This window comes from Bos javanicus, chromosome 7 (assembly GCF_032452875.1).
Source record: "Bos javanicus breed banteng chromosome 7, ARS-OSU_banteng_1.0, whole genome shotgun sequence".
Taxonomy (NCBI): domain Eukaryota; kingdom Metazoa; phylum Chordata; class Mammalia; order Artiodactyla; family Bovidae; genus Bos; species Bos javanicus.
This window is the reverse complement of record NC_083874.1, coordinates 64,862,299-64,876,018: the sequence shown is the minus strand read 5'-3', so window position 1 is coordinate 64,876,018 and position 13,720 is coordinate 64,862,299. Positions and strand designations below refer to the sequence as shown.

The following is a 13,720-nucleotide window of genomic DNA, read 5'->3' as shown; positions in this document are numbered from 1 at the left end:
GTCTAGGATCTATGATGTTATATAAATCTATCTTTCTAGCTTTATGCCTCCTCATCATTGTCCTTCTCATAACAACTACTTCCAGTATCTGTCTGCATTCCACACTTTCAGACCTTTGAGCTTTCCTTTGTGTTGTTTCCACACCCTTGAATTCTCTCATTGGCGTCTTGATCTGTCAAAATCCTAAGTGCCCTTGTGCTGGCTTTGGCAGCTGATATACTAAAATTGGAACCACCCAGAGAAGATTATCAGGGGCCCTGCTCAAGAATGACTCCCAAATTTGTGAAGCCTTCCAAATTTTTTGGCTATGCTCCAGTGTCTTGCAGTTTATAGTCCATGGGAACTTGAATAGAATTTGCATTCTACTATTATGTGAAAATTGTATAAATCTTAATTATGTTGGTTTGATTCACAGTGCTTTACAGGTAGTAGACCTTCTGTTTCTCTCTATATTCATTCTATTAATGGATATTCATTTCTCTAATTCATTCTATTAGTGGATATTCATTCTATTAATATCCTTCTATTTCTCTGTATATTCATTCTATTAATTTTTGAGAGTTTTATATTGAAACTCTGACTAAAAATCTTAGTTTATCTACTTAAAAAAATAATTGTAATATATAGTGGATCCATACGTAACCTTCTTCAGTTTTCCCAAGTCTCCTGTAAATGTGTTATCATGCTTTTGTAATTAAAAAAAAACTAAAAAAGACCAAAATCCTAAGTGCCCTTTAAGGCAGATGTTACAAGTTCAGATGCCTACAGAGGTTAGTTACTCAGGTAACATAAATGAGTCAAGTGGAGTTGGGTGGAGGTTATGGGGATCTAGAGAGCACTACCCTGTCTAAAAGATCCTAGCAAATATTTGGCATGAGCTAGTTATTACCACGGAGAAGGCAGTGGCACCCCACTCCAGTACTCTTGCCTGGAAAATCCCATGGGCAGAGGAGCCTGGTAGGCTGCAGTCCTTGGGGTCACTAAGAGTCGGACACGACTGAGCGACTTAACACTTTCAGTTTTCACTTTCATGCATTGGAGAAGGAAATGGCAACCCACTCCAGTGTTCTTGCCTGGAGAATCCCAGGGACGGGGGAGCCTGGTGGGTCTATGGGGTCGCATAGAGTCGGACACGACTGAAGTGACTTAGCAGCAGCAGCAGTTATTACCAAGTTGAATGTGGGCCCAGTGTTGTCAGATCTTTCGGTTTTACAAAGGAAGTTGGAGATTTCTATTTGTATATGAAGTCTGATTTTTAAATGTTAAACCAATTAGTATAAAAAAGCATTAAACACTCTGCAGGCCAAACAAAAACCTCTGTAGGCTTGATCTGGAACTCAGAATTCCAGTTTGTGATCACTGTTCTGTGCTATTTAAAGTTTTTAAAGGTATTTAAAGTTGAATGTTATTTCCTGATCCTTGCATACTTTTCCTTGCTGCCTGGCCTTTAAAATTTTCTGTGTACCTCAGTTATAGTGCTGTTTACAGGCTGCCTTAGTTGTTGTTATGTCTCTCATTTTTAGTATGTTAGAAATGTTTTGATGGCATTGATGGATTGGATCTAATTATGTGGTTAGATTGTGTGTGTGTGAGTTAGTCTCCTCTGACTCTTTGCAACCTCATAAACTGCCCCTCTGTCCATGGAATTCTCCAGCAAGAATACTGGAGTGGGTTGCCATTCCCTTCTCCAGGGGATCTTCCCAGCCCAGGGATTGAACCTGGGTCTCCTGCATTGCAGGTGGACTCTTTACCATCTGAGCCACTAGGAAAGCCCGTGGTTAGTATATATAGGTACAAGATATGTGCTTATTTATACTTAAGGTCTGGGTGTGTGTATGTATGTGTGAAATGCATTTCTTTTCCTCCCCTGGTGATACTTTGTTATCTCAGAAACCAGCATCTCCTGTTTGTAAATACACCAGTAATATCTTTGCTTTAATCGCTAAAGATCTGTACTTCTGGAAGGAATTGAATTGGTTAACTTTGCTATTCAAAAGCTGGCGTGATGTAAATCTTATCCTGATAGCTGAAATTTCATAATCTTCTCTTTGAAAAATTGAGGTAGGGATGATTAAGAACTAATAAGGTTTTTAAAAAAATGTCAATTAAAGGGAAAGTTAATAAATTGGACTTCATTGAAATTTAAAAGTTTTGCTCTGTGAAAAATTATGAAGAGGTTGAAAAGATAAGCTACAAACTAAAATAAAATATTTACAAAGCACATATCTGACAAAGGACTTGAATTGAGCTCTCAAAACTTAACAGTAAAAAAAAAGTCCAATTAGAAAGCGAGCAAAAGATAAAAATAGCTGTTTCACTGAAGAGGATATACAGATGGCAAGCACATGAAAAGATGTTCAGTATCATTACCATTAGAGAAATGCAATGTAAAGCTTAAACCCATATTAGCGCACCTGTATCAGAATGGTTCAAATAAAAAATAACACTGCCAAATGCTGATGAGAATAAAAAGAAACTTGATTTCTCGTATATTGCTGGTAGAAATGTAAAATAGTTCAACTACTTTGGAAAAGAGTACGGCAGCTTCTTAAGTCCAAGATTGCCACTAGCGGCTCAGACGGTAAAGTGTCTGTCTGCAATGCAGGAGACTCGGGTTTGATCCCTGGGTTGGGAAGATCCCCTGGAGAAGGAGATGGCAGCCCACTCCAGTATTCTTGCCTGGAGAATCCCATGGACCGCGGCGCTTGGCAGGTCCATGGGGTCACAGAGTTGGACACAACTGAGCGACTTCACTTTCACACAGCTTCTTACAAAATTAAGCATGCACTGGTCATTTATTCCAGGGAAACGAAAGCTTATATTCCCATAAAAACCTGTATATAAATGTTTATAGGCATTTTAGTTGTAATAGGCCTAAACTGGAAACAGCCCGGGCATCCTTCAGCAGGTGAGTGGTGAAACAACTGAGATGCACCCATACCAAGGAACACTGCTCAGCAATGAAGAGGGAGAAACTACTAATGCAGCAGCTTGCATGGATCTTGAGGGACTTTTGCTGAGTAAAAAAACTCAGTCTCAAAAGGTTACATGCTGTATGACTGCATTTATATAACATCTTGAAATGACAAAAGTATAGAGATGGAGAGTGTCAGTGATTGCTGTGGGTTAGGAGGTGGGTGGGAGTGGCTAAAGATAGCTAAAACACAAGGGATCATTGTAATTGAATTATTCTGTATCCTGACTGTGGTACTGATTATATGAATCTGTGCATGTGATAAAATTTCATGGAAGTAATTATGCTCGCATGAATGAGTGTAAAGCTGGTGAAATTTTGAGTTAGATCAGGGGATGGTATATATCGGTATCCTGGTTATGAAATGCTATAGTTACACAAACTGTTACCTTGGGGAAAATTGGGTGAAGAGTACATTAGAGCTCTATTATTTCTTACACCTGCATGGGACTTAGTGATAATCTCAAAAAGTTTAAACAAGTAACAAGTAAAAAAAGCCTATAATTAATTTTTTGGGGTTGGGGGGCTTTTATTTTACCAGGCAATGATCTAATCATGTCGAATAAAGATGATCTTGAGACTGCAGTGATAACTGAAGCAACTCCTATCCGTGAAGATGAGAACTGTGAGCCAGTCAAGAATTTTGAGTCAGTTGACCAGAGTGCCAAGTCGGAGAGTAAATCAGAACCTGTAGCTTCTACTCGGAAAAGACCGGAGTCCAAACCTTCCAGTGACCTTGAGACAGAAGTTCTCCCTGTTCAGGCATCACAGGCTGCAGGCAAAGTAGAGTATCTATTAAAACACTGAAATTAAAAAATATTGGGGCTAAAAGGAATATGGAATCAAAACAAACTTGGGATTATACTTATTTACTTCCTTTTAAAACCATAAAACACTAAATTTTCTCAGTTCTATAAATGCTTACATGCAGTTAACATACATCTGCCAGTCAGTACATTTCTTGAGCCACACAGTATGTATTTGTTCAGCCATACTTTTGGCCAATAATTAGCTACCTTGTGTATGCACTCTGACTTCCCTCTAATTTTTCCATTTTTCTTTGGTTTTTCTGGCTACTGGGAAAAATAGGAGACTGTTTCCAAAGATGTACCCCAGTCCGGATGGGGCTATTGGGGCAGTTGGGGCAAGTCCTTGCTGTCCTCAGCCTCAGCTACAGTAGCCACAGTAGGTAAGGTCATCAGTCATTTTGTTAATTTTTGTGCATATTTTGCTACAGATCTGTGTTAAAAATAACTTTGTTAATCATTCTTCCATGATTATGCAGAGGCTTTATAGTTTGAGGATGCATTAGAACGATGGGCTGATTTATATTGCCACTAAAATTTATAATTTTCATTAGAAGGTTGACATTTAGGAATTATAAATATAAAACTATTATTTAGTGATAATCAATTTTGGTGGGGAGGAGATAAGGATAAACTCCCCAAAATCAGTTATATAAGGTCAAAGTAAAGTCTTGTAGTTGCAATGAATTTTAAAATCTGTGGGTTTGAATTTTGGTTTGTTTCTTAAGTTTTGGTGGCTAATTGCAAGTAATATTCAAATATGAAAATGTTATCATTTTTCTCATCAGGACAAGGTATTTCAAATGTCATTGAGAAGGCAGAGACTTCCCTTGGAATCCCTAGTCCTAGTGAAATTTCAACGGAAGTCCAGTATGCAACAGGTCAGTATATGGAAACGTTACAGCCTAGAATTATGGATTGAAATGGGATAGTTCAGCTCATTTCTTCAGTAGATGTTTACGGATTGTGATGTTCAGGGTGTCATGGGAGTGATGAGAAAGGAGACTTGAAATCTTTGACTGACAGAGATATATGTCCTTTAACCACTTAGGTGTCTGTTTTTCATTACTTATGCGAGGGGATGATATTTTATATTGCAGAGGACTGTTATAAACATTAAATAAAACCATGAATATAGAATGTAAAAATTGTCTACCTTTTTGCTTGGCACAATTGAGTAAGAGTCTAATAAGAGTTAGCTGAATGTGAATCTATTGTGGCTTGAAAAAATATTTTAATGTATTAGTTTTGGTGTTGTTGCCCTGTCACTAAAGTTTGGTTCATTTTTTTAAGCCTTTTTTTCCTGTCCTTCAGTTTGCATAGTTTTTGTTGTGGCTTTGCTAATCTTTTGCTGTGTCTAATGCTATTAAGTCCACTCAGTGACTTTAAAAAGGACCTGGATTCCATCCCTGGGTTGGGAAGCTCCCCTGGAGAAGGGAACAGCTACCCACTCCAGTATTCTGGCCTGAAGAATTTCATGGACAGAGGAGTCTGGCAGGTTACAATCCATGGGGTCGCAAAGAATAAGACACGACTGAATGATGTTCAGTTTTACTTTCATTATATTTTCAATTCTAGAAATTCCATTTGTTTCTTTTTTCTTTGAATTTTCCATTTCTCACCTTCTGATGTATTTATTTTAGTGTCCCTGTCTGCTAATACTGTCATCTCTGACATTTGAATCTATTTTTGTTGACTAGTATTTTTTCTTGGTTATGGATCACATTTTTCATTTCTTTGATTCTCGAAATTAAAAATATTACATAGTTGAGTGGATTTTGTTGTCTTTTAAAGGGAGTGAGTTTTGTTTGGAGGGCAGTGAAGATATTTGTAGCTTGTGTGCATGCTTAGTTGCTCAGTCATGTCTGACTCTATGACCCAATGGACTGCAGTCTGCCAGGCTTCTCTGTCCATGGGGTTCTCCAGGCAAGAATACTGGATTGGCTTGCCGTGTCTTCTTCCAGGGGATCTTTCCAACCCAGGGATCGAACCCAGGTCTCCCACATTGCAGGTGGATTATTTACCATCTGAGCCACTGGAGAAGCCCAAGAATGCTGGCGTGGGTAGCCTATCCCTTCTTCAGGGAATCTTCCTGACCCAGGAATCGAACCGGGGTTTTCTGCATTGCAGGCCGATTCATCACCAGCTGAGCTACCAGGGAAGCCCATTTGTAGATTAGGTTGATGTTTTTAAGACTTCATTTTAAGCTGCTTTAGGGTGAATCTAGGGTAGCCTTTATAAGTGCTAGTTAGCTTAGCTACTAAGCCTCTAATCCTTCTGAGGTTTCTATCTAATTTCTAGGTGTTTAACTAGGTCTGTCTACTTGATTGTTTGGAAGTCAAGTATCTCTCAGCCTAGCATGAGCTTTGGGCATTGTTTAGTTTATAGCTTCATGGTCATTCTTTGCCCAGTATCATGGAGTCTTCCAATATAAGAATAGCTTAGTATTCAGCCCAAGACTCAAGGGCATGCCTGTGTAGATAGCTGGAAATCTTTACCTCTGTAGCTCCCTCCTCTTCAGTACAGTAAAGTCTGAAGATATTGTGGGTTCAGTTTCAGGCCACTTCAATAAAGTGAATATTGCAATAAAGCAAGTCTCACAAGTTTTTTTTTTTTTAGTTTTCAAGCATATGTAAAAATTTATACTATGTTATAACCTATTAAGTGTGCAGTAGCATTATATCTTAAAAAAAGTGTATATACCTTAATTAAAAAATACTTCATTAATGAAAAATACTAACCATTATCTGACAATGGAGGGTTACACAAACCTTCAGTTTGTTAAAAAAAAAAAAAAGCATTATCTGAAGAGTGCAGTAAAGTGCAATAAAATGAGGTGTACTTGTACTCTGACCTGCAAATTCCAGGTGCTTCAGCTTTCTTGCCTGTTTCTTCCACTTAGTAAGACTACCATGCTCTGCTTGGGTTTCCCTTCCTTGTGCTGTGGTCTGGAAAGCAAACCAATGAGAATTCTCTTCATTTTTTTCTTTTCTCTCCTGAACCATAGTCCAGTATAGTCTGTTGTCTAGTATCTGGAGATAATTGTTCTTCATATTTTGTCTACTTTTCTAGATGTTGTGGTAGAAGGGCAAGTCTGACATCAGATAATCCATCATAGTTGGAAGCAAAAGTCCTCCCTACAGTAGATTGTTTGTTGATCTCCTATAATAGATTTTAGTGTTAATAGTACAGATTAAAAAAAAAATCTCCCTAATGCATGTCTGAATCTTATGAAGAAGCATAATTTTCTAGGATAAAGTTTAAAATAGCCTGGATTTGAAAAAAAAATCAGATTTATTGAGTTAATAATTTACATAAAGTTTGCTCTCTTTAGGTATAGTCATCCTGTAATATCCATGGAGATTGGTTCCAGGAGCCCTCCAATAGATATCAAAATCCTCAGATGCTCAAGTCCTTTATATAAAAATGAGTATCCACAGGTTTGACATCACAGAACAGAGGACCAACTGTTTATAGTTTTATGTATTTTGACAAGCATTAAATCCTCTTTACACTGTGTAATCATAGTCCATTGTGATTATTCAGATATAGAATATTTCCTATATCTGTATAGACAGGACACAAGAATATTTTTACACCACACCCCCCATGCCCCTTTGTAGTCACTCCCCTCCACCAGTTCTCCACTCTCAGTGACCACTGACCTGTTTTCTGACCCTGTGGTTTTACCTTGTGCAGAAAATCATGTTGTCTCTTGTATATAATCAGTAGGTTGCTCAAAAGACTGGATTTTGTTTTGAAATGAAAATGAAAAAAAGTTGCCTTAGCTTATATTTTAAATAGGCAAATGGTTTAAAATGCTTGAAAAATGCTAAGGCCTTGTATGTTGGAAGTAAGATCTGATTTTAAAAAATTCATATAGATGCTAATAAAGCAAACCTATTTACACATCCCTTCCCTACTATAGGAGAGACAAGTGCCAAAGAGAATGGAAACTCCTCTCCAATGAGTGGGCCGTTTGGGGTATTCTCGACCATCTCTACTGCTGTTCAGAGCACAGTGAGTAAAAATTGCCAAGGTGGCCTGCTTCCTTCCATGATTATAATGGGTCTTCTCTCTCTCTCTTTCTTTTTCCTTAAAAGTCGTGGGGACTGATTACTCTTATGGTAGTTCAAATTGCCGAAGATCATTCACTTTGATCTTAAGTGTAGAGTGAGAGCTACTTGAAAAACTTAGAAGTAAAAGAGGGAGGAGGAGATGAGTAATGGAGAGGTAATGTACATAATATTTTATGGACTAAGAATTCTTAGTTTGTTGATCCTAGAAAAACCTCTCTGCTTTACAAAAATATTTTTCTCATAATTACATCTTTTAGATGAAGGGAAAATGAGATGTTTATGATGAGTACTTATAAAGGCATAGATGATTAGAAACATTTTTGAAAGGATTATATAGGAAGCTTAATATCTCCTGCATGACAATAGCTAGTACTTTTTATTTTAACTTTTTACTTAGTATAATCTATATTCAGAAAAATGAAATCATAAGTGTTTGGTTTTAATTTTCACAATGTGCTCATATTCAGACTGAGAAACAGCATGGTGGTATATCAGATGTCTCCCTGTGCTGTCTCCCTGTCTTCTATGCCTCCCTCTATTGCCCTCTAAGATAGCTACACTTCTGTCTTCTACCAACGTACATTAATTTTGCTTGCTGTATAAAGAATCATAAAGAATGTACTCTATTGTATCTGGTTTCTTTCATTCATTATTATGTTTGTATAATTTACTCATGGTATAGCTGTGTGGTATATTCTATTTTCTTTGTTGTGCTTCATTGAGTGACTGTGTAACACTCATTCCAGAGTTGGTAAGTGTTGAGGTAGTTTTCAGTTTTTAGCTTTTATAATAGTACTCCTGTGAGCATTCTTGTGTGTGTTTTGATGAACCTCTACACAATTTTTTGAGTTTTTAACCATGGGTACCGTTGCTAGGTCATAGGATATTCATATATTCAGACATACTCATAGTTTTCCAAAGTGGGTATACTGCTTTACATTCCCATAAGTACAATATGATTGTTTTAGTTGCCCCACTTTCTTGCCATTTGGTATTGTTATCCACTATTTTACATGATCAAAACATGCAGGTGTCTTTCTTCAACATTATTGTGACGAGGTTACATGTGTTTCCTAGGGAAAGAGTGTTATCAGTGGGGGTTTGGATGCCTTAGAATTCATTGGAAAAAAGACAATGGATGTAATAGCAGAGGGGGATCCTGGATTTAAAAGAACCAAGGGTCTGATGAACCGGACTTCTACGCTGTCTCAGGTACTGTTTGCATTTATCTGTTTACTTTCTGTTTCTATTTTGATTTTTTGCCTGTGTTAACTTGGGACCTTGTTAGTATTTCCTTTTGAGGACTTTTTAGTGAATTTTTTTTTAATTAAGGTTTTTTTTTTTTTTTTTTTGGTGAGGAGATGCACAGCTCTAATGCTTAGAAAAATGCGCAGTTCTTTTTTTTTCCTCCTCTTTCCTTCCCTCAGAATGTCTTCTCAATGCAGTATAAGATGCCAAGCCCTTTTAGGGTTGTTTATTAGATTAATAGTAAAAACCACATTCAGAAAAACACTTGGTTCCTAGGGTGTTATTTACCCTGTGTAGGAGCAAGTTATGTGATCATATTTTCCCTGCAGCTCCTGAGCCTATCTGATTTGAATCACAGTTCCATAATGAAAGAGCAGTGTTATTCATCTCAGTTTTGCTTCCCTCGACTTTCAAAACTCATCCTTAAGCTTTTGTTATGTATTGCAGTATAATGCCTCCATCTCTCTTTCAGGTTTTACGAGAGGCAAAGGAGAAAGAAGAACTATGGACTTCCAGTGAGGTTACCATGGAAACAGACAAGAAAACTCATTATGGGCTACTCTTTGATGAATTTCAAGGCCTTTCACATCTAGAAGCTCTGGAGATGCTCTCTCGAGAAAGTGAAATAAAGGTAATTCCAAACCAAAAATTTCATCTGGGGTAGTCTTTCAGCAAAAGCACACTGCATAGTCTCTTTGCCTTTGTGCAGTTGGAAAATGAAATGTATGTCAGGTAGAGGCATGAGACACTCTGAAAATACTAGGCCAAAACAAACAAATTAATATTTGAATTAATTGCTAGAAAAGAATGAGTCAAGTGTTGTTTCTCTAAATATTTAAAGACAAATGGACAGATTAACAAAGATGTCTTAATAGTACATCTATTATTTGTCCTTCATCTTGTTCTTTTTTTCAAGTTTCTTTGGCTTAAGATGCTGATTTGGATTTAGTTACCTGTTAGCTTTTAATTGATTCAAGACTATTTCATTTTCTCCTAATTTTTAAGCTGAGTTAAGCACTAATTTCTATACATTTCTGATTTATATTGTTTTTGACTAGATGAAGTACATTCAGGGTGGTATGGCTGCAGTGGTTTATATTGTTTTTGGAAGCACAAATTCTCCCTATCTTTCCTCTTGTGTTAAGGTTCTTAAGAGCTTGTGAATTCATAATTTTCATTTTACTATGGTCTAAAACCTCTTTTGCATTTGAGAGTGTTTTTCTTTTCATGCTTATTATCTTATATCAATTCAGGTGAAGTCTATTCTTAATTCTCTAAGTGGAGAAGAGTTAGAGACTCTGAAACTTGAATTGGAGCAACTCAAAGAAGCATTTTCCCTAGCAGAGCTCTGTGAGGAAGAGGAGGAAGAGAAGAAAGGTAATATGGAAATCCAGCATTTGAGTGGGAAAGATATAGTGTGTTTATGTGCTGTACGTATGTAGATGTCAGTACATATATAACCATCATATGTCATAAATATTTTATACTAGTCTTGCAAAATTATAATTTTTCCTTGGACACTTTATATACCTTTGAAACTAGCTTCTGAAGTAAGTACAGGATATCTTGTTGGCTATTTATCAAAGAACTTGAACATGGCAGCAAATGGTCTGTGTATTGTATTAGAACTGACTTGTGAGGAAAATCTAGATCATCAAGGTCAGCTTTTAATATCTGGGAAAATAAGTGGGGCTTTCAGCATAGCCCTGTGGCATTAGAGTCCCTATATATTATTGTTCATTCCAAGTGATGAAGGCAAAAGGATATTGGTCACCAGAATGTACAGAGATACTGAAGAATGCACTATAGAGATCTATCACAGAAAACAAGTCACTATTTTAGAAATATAGGACAGTAAGATATGGGGGTTTGGCACTACAGAATGGCAAAGAATAATAGCATTGATAGATCTCAAGTCTTTTACAAATCTCTAACTTTTGCCATTAGATTTTTTAACCAGCAGATGGGGAGTGTTAAAGGGTTGGGGCAAGGCACAATATGCCCTGTCTCAATGTAAGCTGATAGCATAGATTTTTTTTCTTTTATGGCCTCCTACCTAATGGGGTATTAATTAATGAATATTGGGCAGGGATCTATTCTGGTCTGTGGTAATTTTAATGGGTGATGTGGAATATATTTTATTTATTTTTATTTGGAGGATAATTGCTTTACAATGTTGTGTTGGTTTCTGCCGTACATCAACATGAATCAGCCACAGGTATACATATGTCCCCTCCTGTCTCCCTCCTGCCTCCCACCCCATCCCACTCCTCTAGGTTATCCCAGAGCCCTGTATGTACCACATCTTCTTAAACCATTTGTCTGGTTATATAATATCTTGCTAAATAGATAATATTTATATAGTATCTTACTCTGTGTAAAGAGTCCTGATACGAAATGGTCCTTGAATATGAATTTTTAAAGCTGTCTTGACATACTGAGAAGACAGTAAGCATGGTAGATAAAAGGATGGATTTTGGAGTTAGACCTGGGTTCTAAATCAAGATCTGCCATTTATTAAGCCTTGTGACTTGGGAAGTTACTTAACCCTGAGCTTCTGTTTCCTCAACTATAAGTAGAGGTGGCTTATCCCTCTCAGTTTGTTATAAGGACTCAATGAAATGTTATGTTTAATGTGTGGCTCATAGTAAACACTCAACAAATGGTGGCTATTATTTTCGTTATTAGAATAGCAGGAGTAAATAAATAAAGATGTTCATTTTCAAAGTCTCACTTAGCAGGACACCTATAAATTGATTTTTGATTTGCTTAAGTTGCTCCATTGCTGCTAAGTCACTTCAGTCGTGTCCGACTCTGCGACCCCAGAGACGGCAGCCCACCAGGCTCCCCCGTCCCTGGGATTCTCCAGGCAAGCACACTGGATTGGGTTGCCATTTCCTTCTCCAAGGCATGAATGTGAAAAGTGAAAGTAAAGTCTCTCAGTCGTGTCTGACTCTTAGCGACCCCATGGACTGCAGCCTACCAGGCTCCTCCGCCCATGGGATTTTCCAGGCAAGAGTACTGGAGTGGGGTGCCATTGCCTTCTCCGAGTTGCTCCATTATTCCTAACCAATTCCTGGTTATTTTATGAACTTAATTTAGGTTATTTGTACATAATACCATTAACAGTATTTGTTTAATTTAGTCAACATCTCACTTTGTATAGTAATCAGAAATCCTGATTTTAAATACCATTCAGAGGACTCTAGGGAATTTCTAAACAGATGGATTTGTGTCTATGAGATTTTTATTCCCTACCTGTTTGCCAGAGATCAGGATTCTTCAAAGACAGCATTGGAATGCTGCATGCCACCCTTTCCAACAGACCTCCATAGTGATTCTGGGTGAGAATGCAACACTGACCTTGGTATTTAATTATATCTCAATGAAGTTTAAAAAAAAAAGTGATGGTAGGATAGAGGAGAGAAAACCACAGAGCCCGATTCTGGTGATATTGATCATCTTCAGTTTCTGTCAGCATCCTTAGCCTTTGCCCTTCTACCTTATGTACCTGATCCCTTCATTTTTGTAGGAGACTTCCTGCTTGTGGTGCCAGCCTGTCTTCTGAGTCCCCCCAAAGCACCAACCCTGTCTTTCTTTTGTCTTTGTATACTTTTGTTCTAATACAACAACTGCTTTTTATGCTCAAATTGATGGGGAGTACATGACAAAGATCTCCATTTCCCCCCCTGTATTTTATCTTTTCAAAAAATACTTATTTGTTTTGTTTTTTAGATTCCACATATAAGTGATAACATAGTTTTTATCTTTCTCTGTTTCACTTATTTCACTAAGCCTAATACCAGGTCTGTACATATTGCAAATACATTTTTTGATTAACCTTCAGCAGTAAAAGTTTTTTGAGCACTTAAACCCTAATATGTGTGTGTGTGTGTGTGTGTGTGTGTGTGTATTTGAATGTGTATAAATTATAAACATGTCCCCATAATAATATGTTAATTTACATTTTAAAGTGTATCCTAGAAAATAACTTCTTAAAGAGTGAGACAAATGGCTATAAGTAAAAGTCATTTTTTTTCCCTCCTACACTTACTCTTTGAGATGCTTGCATCCCACTTGGATGCACAGTCATCCCTTGATCCCAAATAATTTAGAGCTTTGCAGGGAAAACAAAATTCCCTGCTAAGAGTCAGATTTTTAGTAGGATATGATTAGGAATTGTTTAAACAAGTTACAAAGGTCACAGTTGTATCATTGAGTGAGGTCAGTTTTTCCCAAACTGTGTTATACCTGGGATCACTAAACGATTTGAATGGTCTGCCTTGAATCCCAAGGGAGGACAAAAGACTAGCAGATAGAGAAGAATCAAGGCAGATTTTCTTCCCCCTAAGGATTTTGGGGAGGAAAGCAGGTATGAAGCTGTAATAATTTGTTTTGGTAACCATGAACTAGTGACTGAGAGATACTCACATAGATTGTAAGTGCTAGGAGATTTCTGTATACAAGAGTTCTCTCTGTAGTCTTTGGTGCAGAAAACACTTGGGCTCTGCTTCAAAGAGGAGATTGGCTGGGATTTAGATGAATAGAGAGAAACAGAGAATTTCCTGTCATTTGTTTGGATGTGTTGATTGTTTTTGATCTTGACTCACCCC

General features: G+C 37.3%; 1 protein-coding gene and 1 non-coding gene across 4 annotated transcripts in view; both read left to right on the top strand.

The window, feature by feature from the left end:
• The window catches only part of FAM114A2 (family with sequence similarity 114 member A2), a 35,106-nt gene that overhangs the window by 1,376 nt on the left and 20,010 nt on the right, over window positions 1–13,720 (top strand). For 2 of the 3 annotated variants that reach the window (XM_061424119.1, XM_061424118.1), the window contains exons 2-8: window positions 3,516–3,757; window positions 4,064–4,163; window positions 4,569–4,661; window positions 7,709–7,800; window positions 8,937–9,071; window positions 9,580–9,738; window positions 10,361–10,484. In XM_061424119.1, coding sequence (XP_061280103.1) covers window positions 3,530–3,757; window positions 4,064–4,163; window positions 4,569–4,661; window positions 7,709–7,800; window positions 8,937–9,071; window positions 9,580–9,738; window positions 10,361–10,484 — 931 coding nt within the window. In that variant the 5' untranslated portion in view covers window positions 3,516–3,529. Of the gene's footprint in view, window positions 1–3,512; window positions 3,758–4,063; window positions 4,164–4,568; window positions 4,662–7,708; window positions 7,801–8,936; window positions 9,072–9,579; window positions 9,739–10,360; window positions 10,485–13,720 lie in introns of all 3 variants that reach the window. The other variant, XM_061424120.1, reaches the window with a different exon arrangement.
• LOC133252183 (U6 spliceosomal RNA) lies at window positions 200–302 on the top strand. Its single transcript, XR_009737813.1, has one exon. It is a non-coding gene; the product is annotated as a U6 spliceosomal RNA (small nuclear RNA).